This window comes from Oncorhynchus mykiss, chromosome 15 (assembly GCF_057628025.1).
Source record: "Oncorhynchus mykiss isolate SJ-2025 chromosome 15, ASM5762802v1, whole genome shotgun sequence".
Lineage (NCBI taxonomy): Eukaryota > Metazoa > Chordata > Actinopteri > Salmoniformes > Salmonidae > Oncorhynchus > Oncorhynchus mykiss.
The window spans coordinates 36848536-36875607 of record NC_143036.1 but is presented as its reverse complement, the minus strand read 5'-3'; the positions used below and the strand labels follow the sequence as shown (position 1 = coordinate 36875607).

The 27072-nt window shown below is 44.1% G+C and overlaps 1 protein-coding gene across 3 annotated transcripts in view; it reads right to left on the bottom strand.

The window, feature by feature from the left end:
* The window catches only part of LOC110490024 (zinc finger E-box-binding homeobox 1), a 90756-nt gene that overhangs the window by 9457 nt on the left and 54227 nt on the right, over positions 1-27072 (bottom strand). For all 3 annotated transcript variants that reach the window (XM_021563110.3, XM_090199957.1, XM_036944311.2), the window contains exons 2-7: positions 17716-17871; positions 8536-8694; positions 7167-7369; positions 6760-6865; positions 5879-6321; positions 3859-5205 (exon numbers count right to left, since the gene is read on the bottom strand). In XM_021563110.3, the coding sequence (XP_021418785.3) occupies positions 3859-5205; positions 5879-6321; positions 6760-6865; positions 7167-7369; positions 8536-8694; positions 17716-17871 (2414 nt within the window). The remainder of the gene's footprint in view (positions 1-3858; positions 5206-5878; positions 6322-6759; positions 6866-7166; positions 7370-8535; positions 8695-17715; positions 17872-27072) is intronic.

Here is a 27072-nt window from a genome sequence, read left to right as displayed (position 1 = left end):
AAAATTGTAAGTAAAAAAAACTAAGTTTCCTAAGAGCTAGTCGCGATCCTGCCATCTCTGTTGGCGCCATCTTACTTATAGATATGTAATTTACGTGAATATACAGTACCAGTCAAAAGTTTGGACACACCTACTCATTCAAGGGTTTTGCTTTAATTTGACTATTTTCTACATTGTAGAATAATAGTGAAGACATCAAAACTATGAAATAACACATATGGAATCATGTAGTAACCAAAAAAAAGAGTTAAACAAATAAAAATAGATATCTTTGAGATTCTTCAAAGTAGCCACCCTTTGCCTTGTTGACAGATTTTCACAGTCTTTGCATTCTCTCAACCAGCTTTAAAAAAACAACAACCTTTATTTAACTAGGCAAGTCAGTTAAGAACAAATTCTTGTTTAAAAACCTAAAGTTGCATTGCAAAAGTAGTTTGAAATGTTTTGGCAAAGTTTACAGGTAACTTTTGAGATATTTTGTAGTCACGTTGCACAAGTTGGAACTGGTGTTTTTCTGGATCAAACGCTCCAAATAAATGAACATTTTGGATATATATCGATGGAATTAATCGAACGAAAGGCCCATTTGTGATGTTAAGTGCCAACAAAAGAAGCTCAAAGGTAAGGCATGAATTATATTTTTATTTCTGCGTTTTGTGTCATGCCTGCAGGGTTGAAATATGCTTTTCTCTCTTTGTTTACGGAGGTGCTATCCTCAGATAATAGCATTGTTTGCTTTCGCCGAAAAGCCTTTTTGAAATCTGACATGTTGGCTGGATTCACAACAAGTGTAGCTTTAATTTGCTATCTTGCATGTGTGATTTAATGAAAGTTTGATTTTTATAGTAATTTATTTGAATTTGGCGCTCTGCAATTTCCCTTGCTTTTGGCCAGGTGGGATGCTAGCGTCCTACATATCCCAGTGAGGTTAAAACATGAAGGTCAGTCAATATGGAAAATGTTAAAGAACTTTTCAAGTTTCTTCAAGTGCAGTCGCAAAAACCATCAAGCGCTATGATGAAACTGGCTCTCATGAGGACCACCAAAGGAAAGGAAGACCCAGAGTTACCTCTGCTGTGGAGGATAAGTTCATTAGAGTTACCAGCCTCTGAAATTGCAGCCTAAATAAACGCTTCACAGAGTTCAAGTAACAGACACATCTCAACATCAAAAGTGTTCACAGGAGACTGCGTGAATCAGGCCTTCATGGTCAAATTTCTGCAAAGAAATCACTACTAAAGGACACCAATAAGAAAAATATATTTTCTTAGGCCAAGAAACACAAGCAATGGACATTAGACCAGTGGAAATCGGTTTCAACCGTAATGTCTCTGTGAGATGCAGAGTAGGTGTACGGATGATCTCTGCATGTGCAGTCCCCACTGTGAAGCATGGAGAAGGAGGTGTGATGGTGCTATGCTGGTGACACTGTCTGGGATTTATTTAGAATTAAAGGCACACTTAACCATCATGGCTACCATAGCATTCTGCAGCAATACGCCATCCCATCTGGTTTGCGTTTAGTGGGACTATCATTTGTTTTTCAACAGGACAATGACCCAACAAACCTCCCGGCTGTGTAAGGGCTATTTGACCAGGAAGGAGAGTGATGGAGTGCTCCATCAGATGACCCGGCCTCCACAATCACCCGACCTCAAACAAATTGAGAAGGTTTGGGATGAGTTGGACCGCAGAGTGAAAGAAAAGCAGCCAATGCTCAGCATATGTGGGAACTCCTTCAAGACAGTTGGAAAAGCATTCCAGGTGAAGCAGGTTGAGAGAATGCAAAGAGTGAGCAAAGCTGTCATCAAGGCAAAGGGTGGCTACTTTTAATAATTTGTTTAACACTTTTTTGGTTACTACATGATTCCATATGTGTTATTTCACAGTTTTGATGTTTTCTCTATTATTCTACAATGTAGAAAATAGTAAGATAAAGAAAAACCCATGAATGAGTAGGTGTGTCCAAACCTTTAACTGGTACTGTATGTAATATAGTGTTTACTGTTTTTAAGTATCAATTCTAACAGTAATACAGCAATGTCTGATTAAAACAGCAAACAAAATGTGCAGGACAATAATAAAAAATAAGTGATATGGAGCTAAAATGAATTTATAACTGATTTAGTTTTAAGTAGTTCATTGGTGTGTCATTCTGTTTCCCAGGAAAAAGAGAGTATCAGGAAGGGATGGTGTAGGTAGGCTGACTAATACCACTTCCTGTTTATGGCTCTCAGGGAATCATAACCTCGCCATAACAATTTCACAGTTAATCTTTTACTGGCTGAGTGAAAAATACCATCATGATGACATCATCCCAACTTGGTGTGTTGGCCCTGAAAACCAGTCCTTACCCTCATCATGACTCATCAATGGTGAGTAAAAACTTTTCATGAGCATAGGCTACGGCTGAGTTGCAAATGGCACGGCATCCTATTCCCTTTTGACAAGGACCCATACAGCTCTGATCAAAATAGTGCACTATATAGGGAATAGGGTGCCATTTGGGACACAGTCAACAACTTTTGAGTATTCAGCAATGAGACACAGAGAGAAAGAGGAAGTGTGGCAGGCAGCAGCATCATTAAGGAACTGGTATATAATAGCTTTATGTACAGTTATGGGTTTTAACAAGGCATGCTCTATGCCAATCGACTTAATAGTTAAGCATAATGCAACAACAAGTCAATGGTGAGACAGGAGGCTGGGCGTTTAAACAGATTCCTACAGATCAATAGGTCTCTACAGTAAGTGCTGCCTCATGTCTTCTGGCTGCGTGACAGCAGCAGCAGCTCAGGTCTGTGCTCGGGGAGTGATGTCTCCCACACATCTATCCATCATTATGGATTCATTACATGTCCTGGCTCTGACTTTACCACTGTATTAGAGTTTGCTGGCAGAATTCAGCACTTTCTGTATAATGTAGAGTAATTTATTAGGCCATTTTCCTCTGTTGTATAGCATTGTCAAAACATTTTGACACTAACACTTTTAGTCATTTCACATTTTCAAATGTTTGGCAGTATACTCTAGCATGAATACCCACTTAATATCATTCTACTATTTCTCCCTACATCCCTGAGAAAGAAGGGAAGAGAGAGAGAGCACGAGAGAGAGAGTGAACAAGAAGAGAGGAGAGCTAGGTCTTCTCACTAGAGTCCTGTCCACCTTTCCCCCTCTCCTCCTCCTCCCAGCGCTGAAACAAAACAGTTCATCACAGGAGACAGACAGTGGTGCCAAAACACCACCGCCTCCACCCAGAGCTACAGGAGAGAAATTCATTCAGCTGGGAGAGTTCCCAGCTCGATAGGTGGAGCTTAACCTTCTCAGTATGGCTGAGCTGCAGTGGAACAGAGCCAAAAGAATTGAAGCACTAAAGGGGCAATAGACTGAGTGTTGAGGCCTTGTTGTTTCACTCAAAACAAATAAGACACGGGTAGAATGAAAAATAGGAGGAATGATTACATCTCAGAACTTCCCATTCTTCCAGCACCTCCTCCCTCACTAAACCTGAGCCAAGTCAGGGGAGAGACTTAAGCAAGAGAACATGATTCTCAGTCATGCACCTGCAATACCGATCATGCTAGACTGTTTCCATATAACAGGGTCATTTTCTCGAACCGGCAAACACATTCAAATACATGTAGTTAAGGCCATACACACACAGCAGAGGATTTCCAATGCATCTGCAATGTATATGACCAAAATGTAATGTAAATGTAAACTGCTGCTTTCTCTTTAGGGGTCTAAGCTGGGTTACTGTAAAGAACTTTGTGACTGTTGCTGTGAAAAGAGCTAAACAAATATATTTAAATTACGGATTGATTGACGGATTGATTGATCCACTGATTTACAAACCTTGATGCCGTTGATCTGCAGTGTGGTCTTCTCCTGTGTCTCTGTCCCTGCAGGGCTGCTGGCTGTAGCTGTAGTGGTATAGGTGTAGGCCAACTGTGGGATGAGGATAGTCTGGTTGTTATTGGTGGTGAGCGCCCGGAGGCAGGGCACACCCGTGCTGCCCTGATCAGTGATGGCATAGATGGTCCCGCTGGGCAGCTGAGTGGTCATGATGCTGATGGGGTTGGCACTTTGTGGGCCGGCGGTGTAAAAGGACAAGGTTTGGCTAGTCATGTGGTGGCCTGCGGCGCCGGCAGAGAGCGGAAGTTCTTTCTTGGTTGTGCAAGTCTTCGTCAAGTTCAGGGGTTCGTCCTGATGGGAGTAAACAGTGGCTTGGTAAGAGGCCGCGGTGGCAGCGGTCTCCTCTCGGAGGGGCTTTGGTAGCGACAGGTCCAAGGGGACCTCCGTGCTGTCTGAGGAGGAGGGTTTGGCTGGGACGGCCCCCCCGGTGGTCAGGTTTAGTGGTGTAGGGGAGGCCGGGCAGGGCCCAGAGCCGTTAACCTCAGCCGGAGTGGCCTCAGCTGGGCTGGACTGCATCAGGGTGGGGCTCTCTGTGTTCTGCTCTGATCTTACTTTAGGGGACACAACAATGGCCCCATGACACTCAGACAAGGGCCCTTCTTCCTCAGACGGAGGGGTCGGGGCCCCTAGTGAGACCTGACCACTCTGCATCTTATCAAACCACTTCTTGACTACGTCGGCAGGCAGGCTGACCGAGTCGGAGATCTTGCTGAGCTCCTCCTTGGTGGGCTCAACATTTAAGGAGAAGTAGGCCTTGAGGAGGGACAGAAGGTTCTTGGGCTGATCCCCGAACCCCTCAGACAATAATGAATCGATGGCAGACTTTGATTTGTCCCCATTGATCCTGAGGCCCGAGGCTTTCTTACAGTGCTTGAGTGTGTGGAGAGCGTCCAGACCATTGGGGCACTCATTACAAAGCAGGCAGGTCTTAGTAGTCTCCTCTTCCATCTTCTCCTCTTTGCTCCTGGGGGGCCTGCTAACTGTCAGGTCCTCTGGGAGTTTCTGCTGGGTCTTGCTGGAGGGCTCTGTGGCAGCCTGGCCTGGTGTTGTAGCCAGGGTCGGGGGCTCCTTTTTCAGGTTCTGGGCAGTGAGCTGGGTCTGTGTCTGGCTGGGGTCCAGGCTGTAGTTGATGATGATCTTGGTGGCGTTGCCGTCCTGACCCATAATGGGCAGACTGATGGCTGAGATGAGCTGCTGGTGAGGAACACCTGTCGCCCCCATGCCAGTCCCCGCCGACTTAGCATTGTTCTCCAACATCTGTCTGATCATGTTACTGTCCACCGCCACCTTCCAAGATTAAGATGAAAATGGTTTGCGCATTGTTTAATAAGTCATTGTACAAATAGCAACAACAAGCACTTTACAAGTATTTCATGAATTCAAAGTTGTATTTTGGTATTTTATTATGATAACCATTAACTGTTGCAAAAGCAGCAGCTACTCTTCCTGGGGTCCACACAAAACATGACATAATACAATACATTAATAGACATAGCTCAAGGACAAAACTACATCAATTTAAAAAAGGCACACGTATCCTACATATCAATACATACACACAAACTATCTAGGTCAAATAGGGGAGAGGCGTTGTGAGGTGTTGCTTTATGTTTTTTTTAAAACCAGGTATGCTGCTCATTTGAGCAATATGAGATGGAACGGAGTTCAATGCAATAATTGGTCTATATAATACTGTACGCTTTCTTGAATTTGTTCTGCATTTGGGGACTGTGAAAAGACCCCTGGTGGCATGTCTGGTGGGATAAGTGTGTGTGTCAGGGCTGTGTGTAAGTTGACTATGCAAACCATTTGGGATTTTCAACACATTAATGTTTCCTATAAAAAGAAGAAGTGATGCAGTCTGTCTCTCATACAGTCAGTCTCTCCTGTACTTGAATTACAAATACATCACTAAATACAGAGTACTATTTTTAATCCGATATACAAATTCACAAATCACCTTCAAGACGTTCTGTAGGTCTGCCAGGTTGATGCTGATCGGGGAGACCAGGCCCATGGTGGGGAGCATCATCGCCTGCACCGCGCTCTGCAGTGGGGCAGCCGCACCCCCGTTGAACACCCCTCCTCCGTGACCGTTCACTCCTGTTGCCCCCGCTGCTGGAGACACTACCATGGGCTTGTACTCGTAGTCCATTGGCTCGCTCTTGATCTGGTTGAGGGGTAGCTGTTCCTGCAAGGGTTTGTCTCGGGTCTGGATGCGTGTGGTGGAGGAGGGCGAGGCGGGCATGGCTGGGGATGGGCATTGGGAGGCCTTGGCGGGCAGGGGTCGGCCGTTGACTGCTGAGATCACGCCGATGCACTTCTTACTGCTGATGTGGGAGCTGTAGGAACCGGAGTGGGAGAAACGCTTCTTACAGTTGGAGCACTCGTATGGCTTCTCTCCTGTAGGGACAGACACATACACATACACGCACACACGCACACACACACACACACGACCTCCATTAGGAGCAGAAGTAAATGAATAAACCTCCCAGGGAAAAAGGGTCTAATGCATTTCAAAAATGCTTAAACGCTGAGGTAATGGCACCATTGGGAAATACTCTTTAATTGTTGGCCGGTGCGCCAACACAAACACAATTATATCACATCAGGACAGAGCACAATGCTCTGAAACTCAATCAAGGACACATAAATACACAGTTACTAAACATAAATATTTGTTTGACGGAAACAGAAACATCTGGGCGGATGGCGTGGCCAATAGTAACTAACTTCTACAATTACCCCAACGCTTTTCCACATTAAAGAATACACACGCACATACACAAACAAACACACACACACAGGGCTGCCATGGTGACTGAGGGGTCCACTCACCGCTGTGGATGCGTAGGTGCTCCTTCAGGTGATGCTTGTACTTAAATGCTTTTTCACATTCAGTGCACTTGAATTTTCGGTTGCCCCCCGACTGTGTCATGTGCCTCTGTCAGACAAAGGAAGAAAGGGGAGAGGGGATGGTCAGTCACACAAAAATTCACTTTGTACTAGTAAAAATGTATGCAAGAGTAACATTGGACAATGGCCAATCCAATCCTGGGAAATGAAAGGGTCAAAATTTCAACAAAAAAAAAAATGAAGTTATGAGGGAATACTGATCAACACCTACTTTCCCACTTCCTGGGTTTTGGACACAAATTTCACATCACATTACATTTTATCTACATAATCTTCATGCACGTAGTAGTTGACAAACAGCAGATATCTAGTGTTATGTTACCAGGTACCTGGTCTCTGCCAGCTTTGTGGGCACTCATGTGTCTCTCCAGCTGAGTGCGGTAGGCGAAGGTGTAGCTGCACTGGGAGCAGCTGAAGTTGTCCTCGCTCTTCTCGTGGCGCAGCTTGATGTGCTCCTTCAGGGACGTGTAGCGCTTGTAGCCGCGGGAGCAGTAGGGACAGGTGAGGAGCTGTGAGAACGCATCCGGAGTGCCTGGTGGGGGAGGAGAGCGAGAGGAAGGGAGCATGTAAGCGAGTGAGTGAGTGAGTGAGTGTGTGTGTGTGTGTATAAGAGAAGGGGGAGTGTGTGTGAGTGAGTGAAAGAGAAGGGTGTGTGTGTGTAGTATGGAAAGGGGGCTAGTCTGTAGAGTAATCAGAGGGTCAATAGATAGTACGGGTCATTTGATTATGATGATTGATAGACACAGGAGCTCTGGACTGTTTTCTCTTTTAACCTATTTCACCAGGTACTAAGCGATCCTCTATTAAGACTCACAGTTTCCACACTAACTACGTGACTGATGCAACATACTCTCACTTGCATTCAAGCGAGCTGGATACTGTTGGTAATTCACTAATAACATAGTAGGTGTTGTAAATGTGCAATCAACGGCACTAGTATACACGAGTAATGTCTTTGAAATATTGGAAATCTAAGCCTATATCTTTCTCTAAAAAAACACCCACTGGTTTCAAATGAATGCCCAGACATCCAATAAAAGCCTGCTGGAGACACGGTAGAACACGGTGAGAAGACATAATGGACACCGGGCTCCAGTTCCCCAAGGTTGTTTCCTGCTCCAGTGTGTCCCACACAGGTAAAGTATTACCTGTTAACAGGTGATGTATTAAGCCTCCCTACTGGCCACACATAATGTCTCTCACACACACATTATCGCCCAGGTACCAGTGAATCATCACTGACACAGGTGTGAGACATTTGCTCAGGTGTTGCTGTTTTCAAACTCTCTGGGGATGACAGGTAACAGCCAAAAGCTCTTAGGCCATAAAAGCCCAGTCTGTGTCCATTCACAGCTGTGTGTGTGTGTGCGTGTGTGTGTGTGTTAATGTGGGGGGAGTTAACACCTTTAGAGGGAGATACAGAGGCCCGAACAACAAATCAAGGTGTTGCCTGGAGGCAAACCTGTAGGGGATGGGGGGGGGGGGGTGTCAAGGTACAAAGTATTTTTTGTGGGATGTGTGCTACCCCTGCTCTGTGCTGAGCTTGACTCAGAGTGGAATCTATGGCTAATCAGTGACACTATTTAATGAAAACTGGTACTTTGAACCAGTACAAAGCAGAGGAGTGATGAAGTGAGGTATGTATGTTGTGTGTGTGTGAGAAAGGTGTGCAGGTGAGGTGTGTGTGTGTGTCTTTACCATTCTCGTCATGTCCGCTGGCCTCGGGCGTCCCCTGGCGGGGCTCGTCCTCAGGGGCTTCTGGGTAGATGATGGTCGTGTCTCCCTGCTGCAGTATCTCCTCCACCAGAGCATCTGTACTGCCGTCATCCTCCCCATCAGAACCACACTCCTCCCTCACTGAAACACAGGGACAGGCAACTACTTGGACAAGAACATGAGGAAAGGGACATCAAAGATCCTCTCCGTTGTTATAAAACATCACAATTGTAATACATTATAACTGTGACCTACAACTAGGTGAGTTAGTACATCTGATGTATCCCTAGAATCAACCAATCCCAATGCAATAGACTTCAAACATAAACGCCTCACTGCCTCCTCAAACTCCAGGCCGAGATCAACCTCCTCTCTGGATAAGAAAGAACAATCTGGCCACTGTGGGAACTAATATCCTAATACACCAGTAAATGAGATTCGTTATTAGGGAGCATATTCTCTCCTCCGCATCACATTTGCTGCCGTTGCGCCACTAATGAGGGCTAATTAAGGAGCTAAATAAGGCTGTAGGAAACAGCATAACTCGAGGACACATTTAGGAAGTGGAACGCTTCTGTCTCTCTGCTCGGCTTCGCTTCCTGAAGCACGTACACAACAGGGCGTGTCAGTAGTTAAAACAATAAAGAAATACACCTAGTTATTATCATTATTACTAACCCTTATTTTACCAGGTAGGTTGACAGAGTAGGAACACATTCTCTTTGACAGGAAGTGAGAGAGTATGATTATAAAACACCTAACGGCATTGTTTACCTCCCTAAAGAGGGAACTTTTATTTACTGAGCAGATGTATCAGTCTAGGGGAATTTAATTCTCCTGTTAGTTTCTTAAGTGTCAAAGTTTTTCCGAGCGTGTAAAGGGCTGTGATAGTGAGACCCAGCTGTGTTGCTGTGTCAGAGGGGAGCTTGTACGCTCCGTGACTCAGCCAGGCAGGCCCAGTAAATTCCAACAACCCTCTACTTAACAGGGCCCATCCCTTGGCTGGCTCTCTCCTAGCTCTCTCCTGTGCACTATAACAGCGATGAGACAAGGTGAGAAATGGTCGGTTCCACTACACGGAACACACATCCCAACGACACGGTACACACACACACAGTTACTGGTTACCATGGTTATTAAACACATTCAGCCGAACCTCCTCCATCCCGCCGCCTCACAGCAAAAAAGGAGAGGAAGGAGAGCGAGTGAAAGTGAGTGTGAAAAAAATCCAGTGGCCAACACAGTGTATGTAAGAAAGAGAACCAGAGAAAGAAAGCAAGAGATACAGAGGGAGAGAAAAAGAGAGATGTAATCACCAGGTGCTGAGAAAGACTGACTGCAGGATTATATCCATCCTCAATATAGGATGGAGGGGGAGAAACAGATGAGTGCCTCCCAACCCTCACATTAAGCCACAGCGTTACTTCCCATGGCCTCAATGGATCCCTCACTCTCTCTCTCAACCATTCAGAAATGTCTTCAGTTTTTCACCGTTGAGCTAGATTTGTAAGATTAAATGTTTCTTGCAGTTCAATGTTCTTTTAATAACATTAAGCAGCTAAATAAAAACCTATTTCAACAGTCACACATGTTGCTGTTTTCTGTATCTACAGTCCACTACCCTGGCCTGAAGTTACCTGATCTCTGCCTCACTCAGGGTCTCAGAATGATGTAACAGCCTACATCTCCAACACACACACCAACCCGGGAGACTGAATGTAGAGTGTGTGTGTGAGATAGGGTTGCTCTGGCGGTCGGCACTGAGGTGTTACAGGTCTCTGGTTGTTACGGTTACGGCCCCATTCACCGTCTCAGACCTCTGCTACAGTAAATAAGAGCTGAAGGCCACAAGGGTCAAAGCCAGTCAGGCAGTCTATGAAAAGTCAGTTTATCAGCATGTTTCGACATGGCCAAACATGACACATGGACGTGAACTCACTGAAGCATGAGTGGGAAAACTTGGACAGGTTCTGGAGTTATCTGACTAGACTCTAAAGAAGATTTATAAAAAATGTATTTTGTGATTGTCTGTGGCAGGGCTTGCAAACTATTACAGACTACAATGGAAACCCAGCCGCGAGCTTCCCAATGACGCGAGCCTACCAGACGAGCTAAAAGGCTTTTATGCTCACTTTGAGGCAAGCAACACTGAAGCATGCATGAGAGCACCAGCTGTTACGGATGACTGTGTGATCACGCTCTCCATAGTTGATGTGAGCAAGACCTTTAAACAGGTCAACATTCACAAGGCCCCGGGGCCAGACAGATTACCAGGACGTGTACTCAGAGCATGCGGGGACCAACTGGCAAGTGTCTTCACTGACATTTTCAACCTCTCCCTGACCGAGTCTTTATTACCTACATGTTTCAAAAAATAAATATATATTTTTTAAACCTTTCTTTAACTAGGCAAGTCAGTTAAGAACAAATTCTTATTTTCAATGACGGCCTAGGAACAGTGGTTGTAATACTGTAAATGTAATACATGTGAACATAGTGGACAACTGTTTTTTGACGTGAACATTTCAGCTCAACATGTGAAAACAGCTATTTCACATGTTTTTTGTTTGTTTAGGTATGTAATAAAGTGGCATGGCGTTGAAAAGCAAGTGATACACTGTTCAAGATAAAATATTGTAAACATCTTTAATCAATATGATTACATTTGACGTGATCACATAGACCTGATATTTTAAAATGACCCCACCTAGGATTTGAACTCAACATCTCTGAATTTGTGTTAGACTGAACTTTCTGTTGTGCCACAAAGTCTGTAAAATGTTTAGAAGCGGCGGAGGCTGCTGAGGGGAGGACGGTGCAAATGGAATGGCATCAAACACATGTCAACCATGTGTTTGATGTATTTGATACCATTCCACTAATTCCGCTCCAGCCATTACCACAAACCCGTCCTCCCCAATTAAGGTGCCACCAACCTCCTGTGCTCAGAAGTCCCCTACAGATTCACTACCTATAATACATCTCTGCACTTAGCAAAGAGTGCCATCTGCACTTCTATTTTAGTTAATCAGTTAATCTGACTATTCTTTCATCATTGATTTCATTGACTTATTTCAGCAATTTGAGTTTTTGTGTGTGTATAGTTGTCTAATGTTGGTGGGGGATATGATTCTGTTTCAATGTTACTCCTGAATCAATATGATAAATATACTTTTTTTTTTCTTCACAAATCTGAGATTTACTTTGAAGTCCAAAGTGTAGGAATCCAGGTAAAATGTGTTATTGATATGGCGTCGTAGCAGGAAGATCAGAATACCGTGAACCAAAAGGTTTTGAGTTCAAATCCCAGGTGAGGACATGTTGAATAATAATTGCTGTATAAATAAACATACACAATGTAATTGTGTGTGTCAAATATATCAGTTGAAAACACTGACTGTGTGACGTTCCGGGGACATCCTAACGACTCATTTATATTTGCAGGGCATCACCTGTGTAATCTCATGTGAAAAATATCCACATGTGAAGTGTTCCAAAACCACATGGTTTCATGGGAAATATTTTGTTACGGTAAGAGGCTTGATAGAGAGTTCATAAAGTGACTGATCACACATGGCCATCAGAGGAGGCTGGTAAGAGGAGCTATAGGACAACGGGCTCATTTTAATGTCTAGACTGAAATGGTACCAAACACATCAAAACAACGTGTTTGACTCTGTTCCATTGATTCCCTTCCAGCCAAGACAATGAGTCCAGTCCTCCTATAACTCCTCCCACCAGCCTCTAATGGCCATATTCACAATTCCTGGAACCTAGCTAAGCATTTGCATTGGTTTAGTCTCGCATTGCCACTCTTCCAAGTCTCATTCCTTCAGCAAATGTTTTATTTATTTTACCTTTATTGGACAAGTCAGTTAAGAATAAATTCTTATTTTCAATGACAGCCTAGGAACAGCGGGTTAACTGCCTTGTTCAGGGGCAGAACGACAGATTTGTACCTTGTCAGCTCGGGGATTTGCAACCTTCCGGTTACTAGTCCAACGCTCTAACCACTAAGCTACCCTGCCGCCCCAAATAGATCACTTTAGTCCCTGTGCCCAAGAAAGTGAAGGAAACCTGCCTAAAAGACTACTGCCCTGTAGCACTTACATCAACACCATCATCCTGGAAACCCTAGACCCATTCCAATTCGCATACTGCCCCAACAGATCCACAGATGACCCAATCTCAATCGCATGCCACACTGCCCTTTCCCACCTGGACAAAAGGAACACCTATGTGAGGATGCTTTTCATTGACTACAGCTCAGCATTCAACACCATAGTGCCCACAAAGCTCATCAAGAAGCTAAGGACCCTGGGACAAAACACATCCCTCTGCAACTGGTAGGCAACAACAAATCTGCCATGCTGATCCTCAACACTGGGGCTCAGGGGTGCGTGCTTAGTCCCCTCCTGTACTCCCTTTTCACCCACGACTGCGTGGCCAAGCACGATTCCAACACCATCAAGTTTGCTAACGACACAACGATGAGACAGCCTATAGGGAGGATGTTAGAGACCTGGCAGTGTGGTGCCAGGACAACAACCTCTCCCTCAATGTGAGCTTCCTACCATCCAGGACCTATATACTAGGAATGGCCCAACAATTTGTTTTTACACTGCCGCTACTCGCTGTTTATTATCTATGCATAGTCACTTTACCTACATGTACAAATTACCTCGGCTAACCTGTACCCCCGCACATTGACTCGATACCGGTACCCCCTGTATATAGCCTCGCTATTGTTATTTTATTGTGTTACTTTTTATTTTGCACTTTAGTTTATTTAATAAATATTTTCTTAACTCTATTTCTTGAACTGCATTGTTGGTTAAGGGCTTGTAAGTAAGCATTTCACGGTAAGGTCACCTGTTGTATTCGGCACATGTGACAAAACATTTGATTTGAGTCAGTATTAAAACATCCCCACCGCGGGGGAATTCTCATGTATGAATCTTCTGCCTACTCCTGCTTAATATAATGTTTGTGTCATCGTTGCCAATCAACTGCATTATACTTTAGAAACACTTCGACCAGTATAAATGCCCTTTGGCTAACTAACTAGCATACTAGCTAACCACTACTGCATCCAAAATAGGTATTTTGCAAAAATACAAAAAAAATATGATCTTAGCGACTGTTCAAGCAATAATCAAATCAACATTGTAAGCATATGAGAACCCCAAAAAGCGTATGAGAACCCTAAGCGTATGTTTATAAGTAATAACTATGTACATCTATGCTATGCTGTATGAGTGCAGATCGGGAACGGCAGCTGTTTTCCCCCATGGTGGCCGTTGTTCAGGGACTACTTGTTTATTATGTGAATAGCAACCTTGATCCTTGATATAAAACTCCTCTTTCCTTTTTGTGCTTAAATAAAGAGTTCAATTCTAGCTTACGCTAGAAGGCCAGAATCATCAGAACACCCACACACTATCTCTGTAACCTGATACCGAGGGGTCCCATGAGCCTAACTATACAAGACGACCACATCAGCATTTCCTGTCCTGGGTGAGCTGGACTCACCTTTGACCCCTACTTCCTGTGGCCGTGCATCCTGCCCCTACTAGGTGTCTTCTATCGGGGGAGGAGAGGGGGAGCCAGCATGTCTCTGAGATAAGCAGTGAGTGATAGACCCAGTCTGTTAAAATAATCTTGAAACAACAGGATGCAAGCCAGTGGGATCTGGGATGAATGTGAGGTTTATCTTATCTATGCTCGGGATGATTTACTTAACTTGAGTTCAGTATTATCAGAGAGTCAGTCCCTGAGTATCCACCACACAACTTTCCCAGTGCTCTCTCTCTCTCAATGTCGGTTTCCCTTTCCTTTCCTTCCATGGTGTCTTAACTTACTGACTGAGAGTATCATGACTTAAGCCCTACAGGAATTTATTATGTGCTCCCCTATGCCCATGACTCCTGCTGTAGCTATTATCCTGAGTTAGGGCATTCAAATGTTTTATTGAGACTCATCTTCAGGGGAAACGCATGGCCCATTGCAGACGAGCTATTAGGTGAACAGCAGTGACCAGACAGAAGGAATTTACTCAAACGAAATCATCATACCGTGTATCGACCGTATGACGTGAGCACATGCCATGCCTAATAACACGCTAATCTTACAGCGTGGAAAGAACTCTGTATATTTCCATAAGGCAGGTCAGTTAAACCTGGGTTTCATGAGATCATTGTATTAGTTCCCTCCACTGACTATATATTAGTGGCTACTTCCAAGTATTAAACCACACATTCTCCTTTCCTCTCCTCCCTACCCGTTCACTCTGAACTGAACAAGAGAAGAGAGAATACTGTCATTAATGAATCAGTAATGGAACAAATCCCACCTCAATACATTTTTTTCACCTCTCCTTGGTACATAGAATCATCCGGCCTCTTCATTGAGGTGGTGGGTAAAGGCAATGCTTTACTCCAAGGGCTGTGGCAGTACTACAGTGGATATTCATTTAGAACTAAATGAGTAATGACAGTGAGCAGGGGGCCAGTGATACCATATGATCAGGGGGAATGATTCAGGAAGAGAGGGGGAAAACGGAGGGAGGGAGCGAGGGGACTGCAGCAGAGTGAAAACCACGTCAAGGCTTTAATTTGAGCGAGCGCCACAAGCAGCCAGGGTAAGGGAAAGATGAGTGGGTGGCTGCAACTTTCAATGGTTACGCCGACCTGGAGTACCGACAACTGTTTTCCAGAGAGAAAAGCAATGGGGACAGAGAGAGAGAGAGAGAGAGGGAGGATGAGTGTGGAGGTGTGTTTGTTTTAAAAGGAAAAGGGCTGAGACTTGCGTTATGTTTCATCGGTTTATTCCCACAGAGCTGGCGTTTATTAGAGAGAGAGAGAGAAAAAGAGAAAGCGAGAGGGACGAGGAGAGAGAGTGGAGGACGAGCAGGGAAAGAGAGAGAGAGAGAGAATTAGGAGGGAGAAAGGAGGAAGGGAGAAGGAATGTGCCTGATCGGGCATGGATCTGGCCAGCAGCCAGCTTTCTAAAGCCTCGGCAATTTAAGTAGAACTCATGCTTTTGAAGTGTTTAATGTTCTCAGAGACCAATGGTATTCCTCCCCAACTTCCCCTTTAAGAGGGACGATGCAGATAGACAGGGGTGGATATGGCACAATAGTGATGTCAATGACAGCAGGATCTGTCTGCAGAGTAGGCTACAGTATGTCAGTCAGGTGTGAGACAGCTGTTGAGTGCTTGAAACTGTCTGCATCACAGGCAGTCCACAAAAATAAATGCTCAACTCTGTTCTGTATTGGCAGCTATGCTGATTACCAAACTCATCTATCTAGCCATGAAGAACATTCTGTCCTATAAGTCTGTTTACATACATAGTCACCATGATCTAAACACAACTCTGTCAGATCACACTGTGTCAAATAACCTGTCCCTTCCATGTCATCCACTAGCTAACATACTTAGTAAATGTCACCCACTGCACATGCCATAGCTAAGACACTGGGTAAACTGAACCAGGTCCATACAATATAATTAACGATCCAAATCAAACAGCCCTGCAAATGACCTGTTACATTGCACGTACAATGCATTCAGAAAGTATTCATTTCGTTACAGCCTTACTCTAAAATTGCTTAAATACAAAAAATGTCCTCAATCTACACACAATATCCCATTATGAACAATGCGAAAACGGGTTTTTAGAAATTGTATTAAAACATTTTTTGAAATGTATTGAAAAAAAATAGATCAAAAAATACCTTATTTACATAAGTATTCAGACCTTTTGCTATGAGACTCAAAATTGAGCTCAGGTGCATCCTGTTTCCATTGATCACCATTGAGATGTATCCACAGCTTGATTGGAGTCCATCTGTGGTAAATTCAATTGATTGGACATGATTTGGAAAGGCACACACCTGTCTATATAAGGTCCCACAGTTGACAGTGCATGTGAGAGCAAAAACCAAGCCATGAGGTCGATTTGTCCGTAGAGCTCCGAGACAGGATTGTGGCGAGGCACAGATCTGGGGAAGGGTACCAAAACATTTCTGCAGCATTGAAGGTCCCCAAGAACACAGTGGCCTCCATCATTCTTAAATGGAACAAGTTTGGAACAACCAAGACTCTTCCTAGAGGTGGCTACCTGGCCAAACTGAACAATAGGGGGAGAAGGGCCCTGGTCAGGGAGGTGACCAACTACCCAATGGTTACTTTGACAGAGCTCCAGAGTTCCTCTGTGGAGATGGTTGTCCTTCTGGAAGGTTCTCCCATCTCTGCAGCACTCCGGAAGCCACTCCTCAGTAAAAGGCACATGACAGCCCGCTTGGAGTTTGCCAAAAGGCACCTAAAGGACTCTTTGCACGCCCAATTTTTCAGTTTTTGATTTGTTAAAAAAGTTTGAAATATCCAATAAATGTTGTTCCACTTCATGATTGTGTCCCACTTGCTGTTGATTCTTCACAAAAAAATACAGTTTTATATCTTTATGTTTGAAGCCTGAAATGTGGCAAAAGGTCGCAAAGTTCAAGGGGGTCGAATACTTTCGTAAGGCACTGTATATACACACCACGAGCTAATTCTCTATGCGAGATTGCCTTGGTACAGCTGTTGAAATGTTAACATCCTTTAATAACACCTCACATTGTTGTGTTTTGGGACGTGACGTCAGACTCGTCCCGTGGTGATGTCAATTTCACGTGTGTGTGTGTGTGTGTGTGTGTGTGTGTATATGTAGGTTTGTGCGTGTGTATATACTGTTTATGTGAGTATGTGTGTAAGGTAAGCTTAGTTCAGTCACAGCGCGGTGCAGCACTCCAATGCCCACTGGCAACATAAAGCTCTCACCATGGCAGGTCTATTTTGGAAAGCTGAAGGTCTCTACCCTTGTGGCATTGTCCTGTTTAAATACGAGGATTCCTGCAGCCTGTAGTACCCGTTTCATTTCACTGTATCACAGTTACACGGTAGGTAGAGCCCGGTCAAGGTACTAGGTATTCTTTACTGACATCACCTTTACTGAGTTCAGTACAAGGAAAAATCAGTAAATCGGTACATCAGTAAACGCTCAGCAAAAAGCACACAGAGAAACAGACACGGAGAGAGAGAGACGGAGATCTGTGTGCGTGCATGTCCCACTCTCTGTGTGTGTGTGTGTGTGTGTGTGTGTGTGTGAGACCATCACCTTCATCCCAGCGGTCTCCGTTGTGATCTTCACTGGGTACGTTGCTGTCACAGTCAGCCCCGTCTGCCAGACTCCCGTCCTCCTCCACGATGTGCAGCTTGTCCTCATCATCTGAATCTGAGCCTGGGGCCTTCACTACATTACTGTAGTTGGTTACTGCGGGCAGAGAGAGAGGAGAGGGCTTGGTCATTTCACTGTCTATCAACCGTTAATATGATAGAAATGAGACGTGATTTAAGACAATGAAGATGGAAGGTGCTGTATTGGATGAGAGAATGGTCCCCAGTAGGGATGCAAATTTTGGTCAATTTTGCTGCCAACTAACTGACCATCATTAACCGGTTACATTTTTTACAAACAGTATAATGACGTGGCCAACAGAAAATACTATCAGAGATCTTCATTTAATGATGAGATGCTTATGTTTCTGCCTTAACACTGGGAGTCGTCTGAAGGCAGGAAACAAGCTTAGGCCCAAAATAAGCCCATAGAAACGCATTGGACATATTTTGGCGAGAGTGAAACCTCTCACTTCGCCTCTTCCTCTCTGATACATACAGTACATGCATACACGGACCGAACATTTTTCATGAAGAGCTTAATGGAAACATGCAACAATGGCAAGCCTACCGTCTTACAGGCAAAAGGCTATAGCCTATTATTGAACATGCAACTCCTGTAATGAAGCAGCTAATGAAGCGTTATTTTTTTCAAACATTTGCCAAAAAGCAGTTTGCGGGGAAACACAGTTCTAAACAGAGCGCCTAATGCCGGCAGTTCCAAATGTGACAGAGATGAAAATCTATAAACCATAAGCATGACCGGTGGTCAAATGTATTTTCAGGTTGCTAACCGATTAACGGTTAACCATTAACATCCTTAGTCTCCAGTCTTGGAATATAGTCAATTATGCCTGCAGATTAGCCAAATCTAGACCGAAAATATGCAAACAAATCAAATGCAGGCTAAAGCCAAAGCACGTCATTACTAACAACCAAGGAAACAGAGCACTCCTGAATGGTATCTTCTCGACACAGGACGGCTTTTCTCAAACCACCTCTCTAAATTCCGTATTTTTCTCCTGGAGGTGCCCATAGCCAGCGACCTCCATTCCATTTCAGTGTTAGTTTACACAGTAGAAATGGAGATAAGGGAAGTGGCCTAAAGTCTAATTATCTGTGGCATGCTAAGGTATGTGCTAGCCTAGCCTAGCATCGCACACTGACATACTATTATACAGCAAGAGAACAGAGCACTCTGTGAAATGGTTATGTACGGCTTATGAATATGATATGTATGGGTTATAAATATGTAATGACGTGTTCAGACCCATAAGCGGATGTACAGTAAAGGGAAATATTCATATATTGAGACTCATGTGATTACTAATAGCCAATGGCCTATATAAATAGCCTATAGTCAACATAACCTAATCCAAGGCTGACTCCATATTAAACCTTGAACTCTCCCCTCCCCCATCCACGTGTACATCTTTACCTCTACATTATTACTGGCAGAGTGAGATGTGTAAGAGTCTATTTCTCTGTGTGTGTGTGTGTGTGTGTGTTTGTGTGTGTGTGTGTGTGCTACAGTTAGAGCGCTAAGAGAGCCTCAGTCTACAGAAGTGATTATTAGAGACATACATAACACTGATGCTCTACAGCAGGTGGGTGTGGTTGCTTGCGAGTGCGCTAGTTGTGCGCGGGTCAGCTGTTTGTTCACCCGCACCCGCCCACAATTGCTAATAATCTATCAGCAACTACCTGACTATATGTGATAAAGTGAAAATCTGAGGCCCGCACCTGACCCTAACCCGCTAATATAGAAAATGCTCTATAAGCTACAGTCAATTTATATTTTTTTTACAGGAAAGGCAGTTTTTTTTGTTGTTGCCTGATTTAGATATGTTTCTGCTTATAATTTCTAACATTTAGATAGGCTATTTGTTAGTCAACTTGTCTATAATTAGATACATGCAGTTTCTCATCTTTCATAAAATGTTGCCCTAGAAGACTAAATAAACCCTTGCTCACCAGAATGTAATAAATCGATAGAATTGAATGCTTCAATCTAGTTGACAGCGGTAAAGGTATCTCTGTCATCTCTGCTTCTTACACAGAGCAAAGGTGTTAAGGGACCGGGAATAAAATGCAATAACAAAACAAACACGTGTTACGTGCAACATTTTCAAATGATGGATGTAAGGAAATAGAAAGTTGTGAAAACAAACCAACATGTTTCTGATTTCAGTTCGGCTTGGATGCATATTTTAAGTGGTTAAAATAATATCAGCTTTAATGATGCTGATATTGATGATGAAACCATGGATGGATGGCGGCATTTGCGCAAAACTGAAAGTGCGAACCACCGCATTTAACCATGAATAGAAGTCTGGAAATATGGCTGAATATAAACAGTGCAGTTATTCCCTCCTCAAGGCAATCAAACAAGCAAAATGCCGGTACAGGGACAAAGTAGAGTTGCAATTTAACGGCTCAGACGTGAGACTTATGTCTACAGGAAATCACAGACTACAAAAAGAAAACCAGCCACGTCATGGACACCGACGTCACACTTCCAGACAAACTAAACACCTTCTTTGCCCGCTTTGAGGATAATACAGTGCCACCGTCGCGGCCCACTACAAGGACAGTGCCCCCCCCCTTCTCTTCCGTGGCTGACGTGAGTAAAACATGTTAACCCTCGCAAGGCTGCTGGCCCAGACGACATCCCTAGCTGCGTCCTCAGAGCATGCACAGACCAGCTGGCTGGTGTGTTTACAGACATATTCAATCGCTCCCTATCCCAGTCTGTTGTCCCCACATACTTCAAGATGGCCACCTTTGTTCCTGTACCCAAGAAGGCAAAGATAATTTAAATAAATGACTACCGCCACGTAGCACTCACTTATGTCAACATGAAGTGCTTTGAGAGACTAGTCAAGGATCATATCACGGCCACCCTAAACCCACTTCAGTTTGCATACCGCCCCAACAGGTCCACAGACGATGAAATGCAATCGTCATCACACTGCACACTGCCCTATCCCTTCTGGACAAGAGGAATACCTATGTAAGAATGCTGTTTATTGACTACAGCTACTGGTCTCAACCCCGCCCTGTGCAATTGGGTCCTGGACTTTCTGAAGGGCCGCCCCCAGGTGGTGGAGGTAGCAAGCAACATCTCTACTTCGCTGACCCTAAACACTGGGGAGAGCTCATACTCCCTGTTCACCCACGACTGCGTGTCCATGCACGCCTCCAACTCAATCATCAAGTTTGCAGACGACACAACAGTAGTGGGCTTGATTACCAACAACGACGAGAAAGCCTACAGGGAGGAGGTGAGGGCACTCGGAGTGGAGAAGGTGATAAGTTTTATATTCCTCGGCGTACACATCAGAGAAACTGAAATGGTCCACCCACACAGACAGTGTTGTGAAAAAGGCAGAATAGCGCCTCTTCAACCTCAGGAGGCTGAAGAAATTTGGCTTGTCACCCAAAACCCTGACAAACTTTTACAGATGCACAATCGAGAGCATCCTGTCAGGCTGTATCACAGCCTGGTACGGCAACTGCACCGCCCTCAACCACAAGGCTCTCCAGAGGGTGGTGCGGTCTGCACAACGCATCACCGGGGGCAAACTACCTGCCCTCCATGACCCCTACAGCACCCGATGTAACAGGAAGGCCAAAAAGATCATCAAGGACAACAACCACCCGAGCCACTGTCTGCTCACACTGCAACCCTCCAGAAAGCGAGGTCTGTACAGGTGCATCAAAGCTGGGACTGAGACACTGACAAACAGCTTCTCTCTCAAGGCCATCAGGCTGCTAAACAGCGATCACTAACTCAGAGAGGCTGCTGCCTACATTGAGGCCCAATTACTGGCCACTTTAATAATAAATGGATCACTAGTCACTTTCAACAATGCCACTTTAATAATGTTTACATATCATACATTACTCATATCATATGTATATACTATATTTTATACGATCTATTGCACCTTGCCTATGCCACTCGGCCATCGCTCATCCATATATTTCTATGTACATATTCTCATTCACCCCTTTAGATTTGTATGTACTAGGAAGTTGTTAGATTACTTGTTAGATATTACTGCACTGTTTCAAGGAGTAAATATTAAAGGTATGTGAGAGGTTATGTCCAGATTTCAGTTTCCATTAAACCGATCTGAACAGTAGGCTACAGTCCCCTTGACGTGCCATAGGCCTATTTGAAATCCCGGTCTTGTGACTGTTGAATTTGTATAGCACCTCACAATCATCACACATAACATTCTCTTTTACCACTTCACCAAAACATTCCCAAACATTACTTTTCTGTCCCTCCTTTGGTCAAAAATCTATTTCGCTGCTTTTCTCTGATTTAATTAAACTCCGACATTATCCCTTTTGCCTCCGTGGAACAACTAACTTTTCTGCCTATTCCAAAAAGCTTTTGGTGCGCGTACGGTTAGGCCCTAAAGTTTAGGCTTATGCACTAATGCCAGATAGCCTAAAATAATAACAATAAAAAAAAGAATGATACATTTAGATTTATTAAGGTATTGTTTGTTCTTTATTCAACCGCCACACACCTGCCCTTCTTCCACACAATAGCTAATGACCCTTAATCCACCCGCACCTCAGATACAACCGCGGGGACTGCGGGTTATACGTCTACATGTGCATCACTAGTGTGCGTGCTATTGAGCTTCACAGTCATGGGAGTAATCATACTTCACACTGCCTCTCGTCTCTTTTCATTTCAACCTGTTTCTTCATCTCTCTCTCTCTCTATATATATATATATATATATTCCACCTCTCTCTCTCTCTATTCCACCTGTGGTCACCCCCTCTCTCTCCCTCACTATCTCTCACTTTCTCTTTCCATCTCTTTTTCCCCAGCTCTCAGCACTGTGCCTCTCTCAGGCCAAATCAATTCTCCTCTGAGAGGCGCCCAGTCAGCAGTGGGCTCACGCTGCAGCGCCAAAACACAGATCACACACATCACACACACTACACAACCACCCCCACACACTCTCTCCCCAGCCCACACTCTCTGGCTTTATCGCCCACATTTACATTAAGCTGATTTGGTGGTTCTCTCTTTCCTAACCCCACTCCATCTCTCTCTGTCTCTCTCTCTCTCTCTCTTACTCCCCTTCTGGAGCATAGTGGTGGATGATGATAATGTGGAGATGCGGCAGCCTGTGGCTGGGGAATGATCTTCTGTAAGAATAGTTATGTAGAGCTGAGAATCAAGGGGGGGGGGGTTCGTTTTCTGCATAGAGTACACATGGTTGATATTCACAGAGACTCCCCATAGGCACACACACAGCTCAGGAAGAGAGGGATGGAGGGAGGCCATTATATGGAGTGTGTTCCCAGGGTCAACACGGCTCTGCATCTGCAGAATTCCACAGCTACAGTATCATCAGGAGACTCATCTCTCTGTCTATCATCTCTCTGTTCTCCCTCTCTTTATCTCCCCAACCCCCACCCCCACACTCCTGTCAGGCTGAGTCAGGTGATGTATAGACCCTCTGGCTGGAGTAGTAGCCGCAGTGCTGAGTGACTCTTCAATCTGAAACAAGAGCCATACAGTCAGAGATATAGGTGCTAAAGTCAGCAATAAAAACACGTACAGGAGCATCACTGAGAGTGGATTTAGATGTGTCAGAGAAATGACAAATGGCAAGCCAGAGCCACCACAAAGTCGTTTGATGGATAGATAAAAGTGAAAGGGGTTGCTGGTAGTGAGGGGGAAAAAAATCCTCCGAAATGATAAATCCTCACTAGACACAGCCATGTTTGTTCGCGTCACCTCAGAACTGACAGAGTAAAAGGGTGGCGCTTAGCACTGACCATTAGCTGGATAGGGAGTGAATTCCTCTGGGCCACAATAGTGTGTTTCTAACAGCGGTAGGTAAGCAACACCTAGGGAAAACAAAGCAAGAACAGAGGTCCCTGTCCCTCCTCTCCTCTCCTCTCTCCGTCAGCCTGACCTGTTTAGACAGCTGTGTTCATTAGCACTAGCACGCTAACAGACACCAACACACAACAGGACTCTATTGCAACTCATCTGAGGAGAGGAGAAACCTCTACCACCCTTTAACTTAGAACACCAAAGAAAATGTTTACATTCATCTTGGCACCCAGAACCAAATCGCCAAATACAGAACTAGTAGGAAATACGTTCCACTGAGAATAACTAGTTAGGCTATACAGATGATGTAAACCTAAGCCAAAAGTCAACCACATTTTCACAGCTTATCTGGGAAGACATCCAGTTCTCTGGTCCCAATGCATACATTGGTGTTTCTCACAAACTACCTAGTGCAGGAGGTGAAGAGGCCACCTAACATGGGTGTGTGAATGAAAGCCTGTTCTTTAAGAACAGAACAGAGCAGTCAGTAAAACTCTTGACTAGTCTCTAGACTGGTCTACCATTACACAACAGTCACATCCGCTCCTCTCTGGTTTAGTAGCCACCAGTCAGGTATCAGGCCAACCCTTTTAAATTGTGTGTCCCGAATAATGGCACACTATTCCCGGTGTGGTGCACAATACACCATACAGGGAATATGGACAGAGCTATATGGGCCCTGGCTAAAAGTAGTACACTGTAAAGGGGCTAGGGCAAGTCTGATCAAGCCTTTCTTCCCCGAATATCCTCGGCCTGCTCTGCTTTGTTTTGTGAAGTGCATATTTAAAACCTAGCCGATGGCAGCCCTGCCCAGCCAATGCCCACACCTACTGTCACCCACTGTACCATGCGCCTTTGGGACTCAGAAACCCTGTTTTGACACATGCCAAGCTGAGTCAATAAAAGCCTGTGAAACAGGAGCGGGGCGGGACAATCCTTTTGTGACCTAACCACCTCATTGGCCCCCTCACAAGCCCCTGTAACCTCCGTATACTAGGATCATTTCAACAGACTTAAAAATTCTGATCTGATGTTATGTCACAGATCTACCTTCTTAGCTCAGTGACGGACGTTCAATCGGAGTACCTACTGTACCTAGGACATTCTCTAGAGTGGATGTTGGGTGGGCACTGAATGGGGGTGAAACAGTGGTGGAACAACAGTTCTTATTGGAAAATACTGTGCAAGAAATGGAAACCAAGAGTAAAGGAAGTCTTTAGATGAATGCAACCTACAGCACAACACATACTGCACTATGGTGTCTGAACTATGCCTGGAATGTCCAACCAAAACACCTCCACAGTGTTTGGGCCTTAAAGAGACAGATCTGCGTGTGTGTGTGTGCGCTTTCTCCCTCTCGCTCTCTACAAAACGAATCACTTCCACTCGTTCAGGATCCTTTGCTGCAGTGTTTAGTTTGTGTGATTGGACAGGCTACATCCTGCTGGAGCAGCTTTCACACCACTTCTATATTTAACCCACTAGGCTACACTCTCCTCTCGCTGAAGTATACCATTTATACACACACACATACACACACTGAGGTACACCACTTATTTTAGAAAGGCCACGCAGCACAGCAACTCACAGAACAGCGCTGCCAGGCATTCAACGGACGGTGAAAACACCACAGGCATCCCCCTCTGAAGAGAACAAACCAGCGCCGTCACAGTCTGCTGCAGAGCAAGGTACTTTGCTTTCCTCACGGAACCCACAAAAATGAAACAAACCAAACTAAAACAAAGCCGTGCCATTCAAAACCCAGTATGCAGACTCAAGGTGAGACGCCCTGTATTTGACTGAGGCAACGGTGCTGTTATTTAAAACAAAACCATGCACTCCAGATAGGACTAGACAGGAAGGTCACCTAAACGGTTAGTGACAAAACATTTTTTTATTAGTAAAAGGCACCTTCTCACCTCACTACAAAAAGACACATAGGTTTAACCAATATGAACCTTGATTTCCGACTTTCTCACGTTTGCTACAATAGCTGGGACGGCAGGTGGCCTAGTTGTTAGAGCGTTGGACTAGTAACCCGGAAGGTTGCAAATCCCCGAGCTGACAAGGTACAAATCTGTCGTTCTGCCCCTGAACAAGGCAGTTAACCCGCTGTTCCTAGGCTGTCATTGAAAATAAGAATTTGTTCTTAACTGACTTGTCTAGTTCAATAAAGGTAAAATAAATCAAACATTTGCTGAAGGAATGAGACTTGGAAGAGTGGCAATGCGAGACTAAACCAATGCAAATGCTTAGCTAGGTTCCAGGAATTGTGAATATGGCCATTAGAGGCTGGTGGGAGGAGTTATAGGAGGACTGGACTCATTGTCATGGCTGGAAGGGAATCAATGGAACAGAGTCAAACACGTTGTTTTGATGTGTTTGATACCATTTCAGTCTAGACATTAAAATGAGCCCGTTGTCCTATAGCTCCTCTTACCAGCCTCCTCTGATGGCCATGTGTGATCAGTCACTTTATTGTGTATGTATGTTTATTTATACAGCAATTATTATTCAACATGTCCTCACCTGGGATTTGAACTCAAAACCTTTTGGTTCACGGTATTCTGATCTTCCTGCTACGACGCCATATCAATAACACATTTTACCTGGATTCCTACACTTTGGACTTCAAAGTAAATCTCAGATTTGTGAAGAAAAAAAAAAAGTATATTTATCATATTGATTCAGGAGTAACATTGAAACAGAATCATATCCCCCACCAACATTAGACAACTATACACACACAAAAACTCAAATTGCTGAAATAAGTAAATTAAATCAATGATGAAAGAATAGTCAGATTAACTGATTAACTAAAATAGAAGTGCAGAGATGTATTATAGGTAGTGAATCTGTAGGGGACTTCTGAGCACAGGAGGTTGGTGGCACCTTAATTGGGGAGGACGGGTTTGTGGTAATGGCTGGAGCGGAATTAGTGGAATGGTATCAAATACATCAAACACATGGTTGACATGTAATCATATTGATTAAAGATGTTTACAATATTTTATCTTGAACAGTCTATCACTTGCTTTTCAACGCCATGCCACTTTATTACATACCTAAACAAACAAAAAACATGTGAAATAGCTGTTTTCACATGTTGAGCTGAAATGTTCACGTCAAAAAACAGTTGTTCACTATTGTCACGTGTATTACATTTACAGTTCACATGTTAACATCACCTTTTTTTCATTAGGAGAATAACATGTTCACCTCACATGTTACAAACTTTCACATGTGAAAATCTAACTCTGGAATTGCATTTTCACACGTGAAAAACATTCATATGTAAAAGTCGAATTTGCAGTTTTAAATGTGAAAAACATTCATCTGTAAAAGTCGAATTTGCAGTTTTAAATGTGAAAAACATGCATATGTAAATGTCGAATTTGCAGTTTTAAATGTGAAAAACATT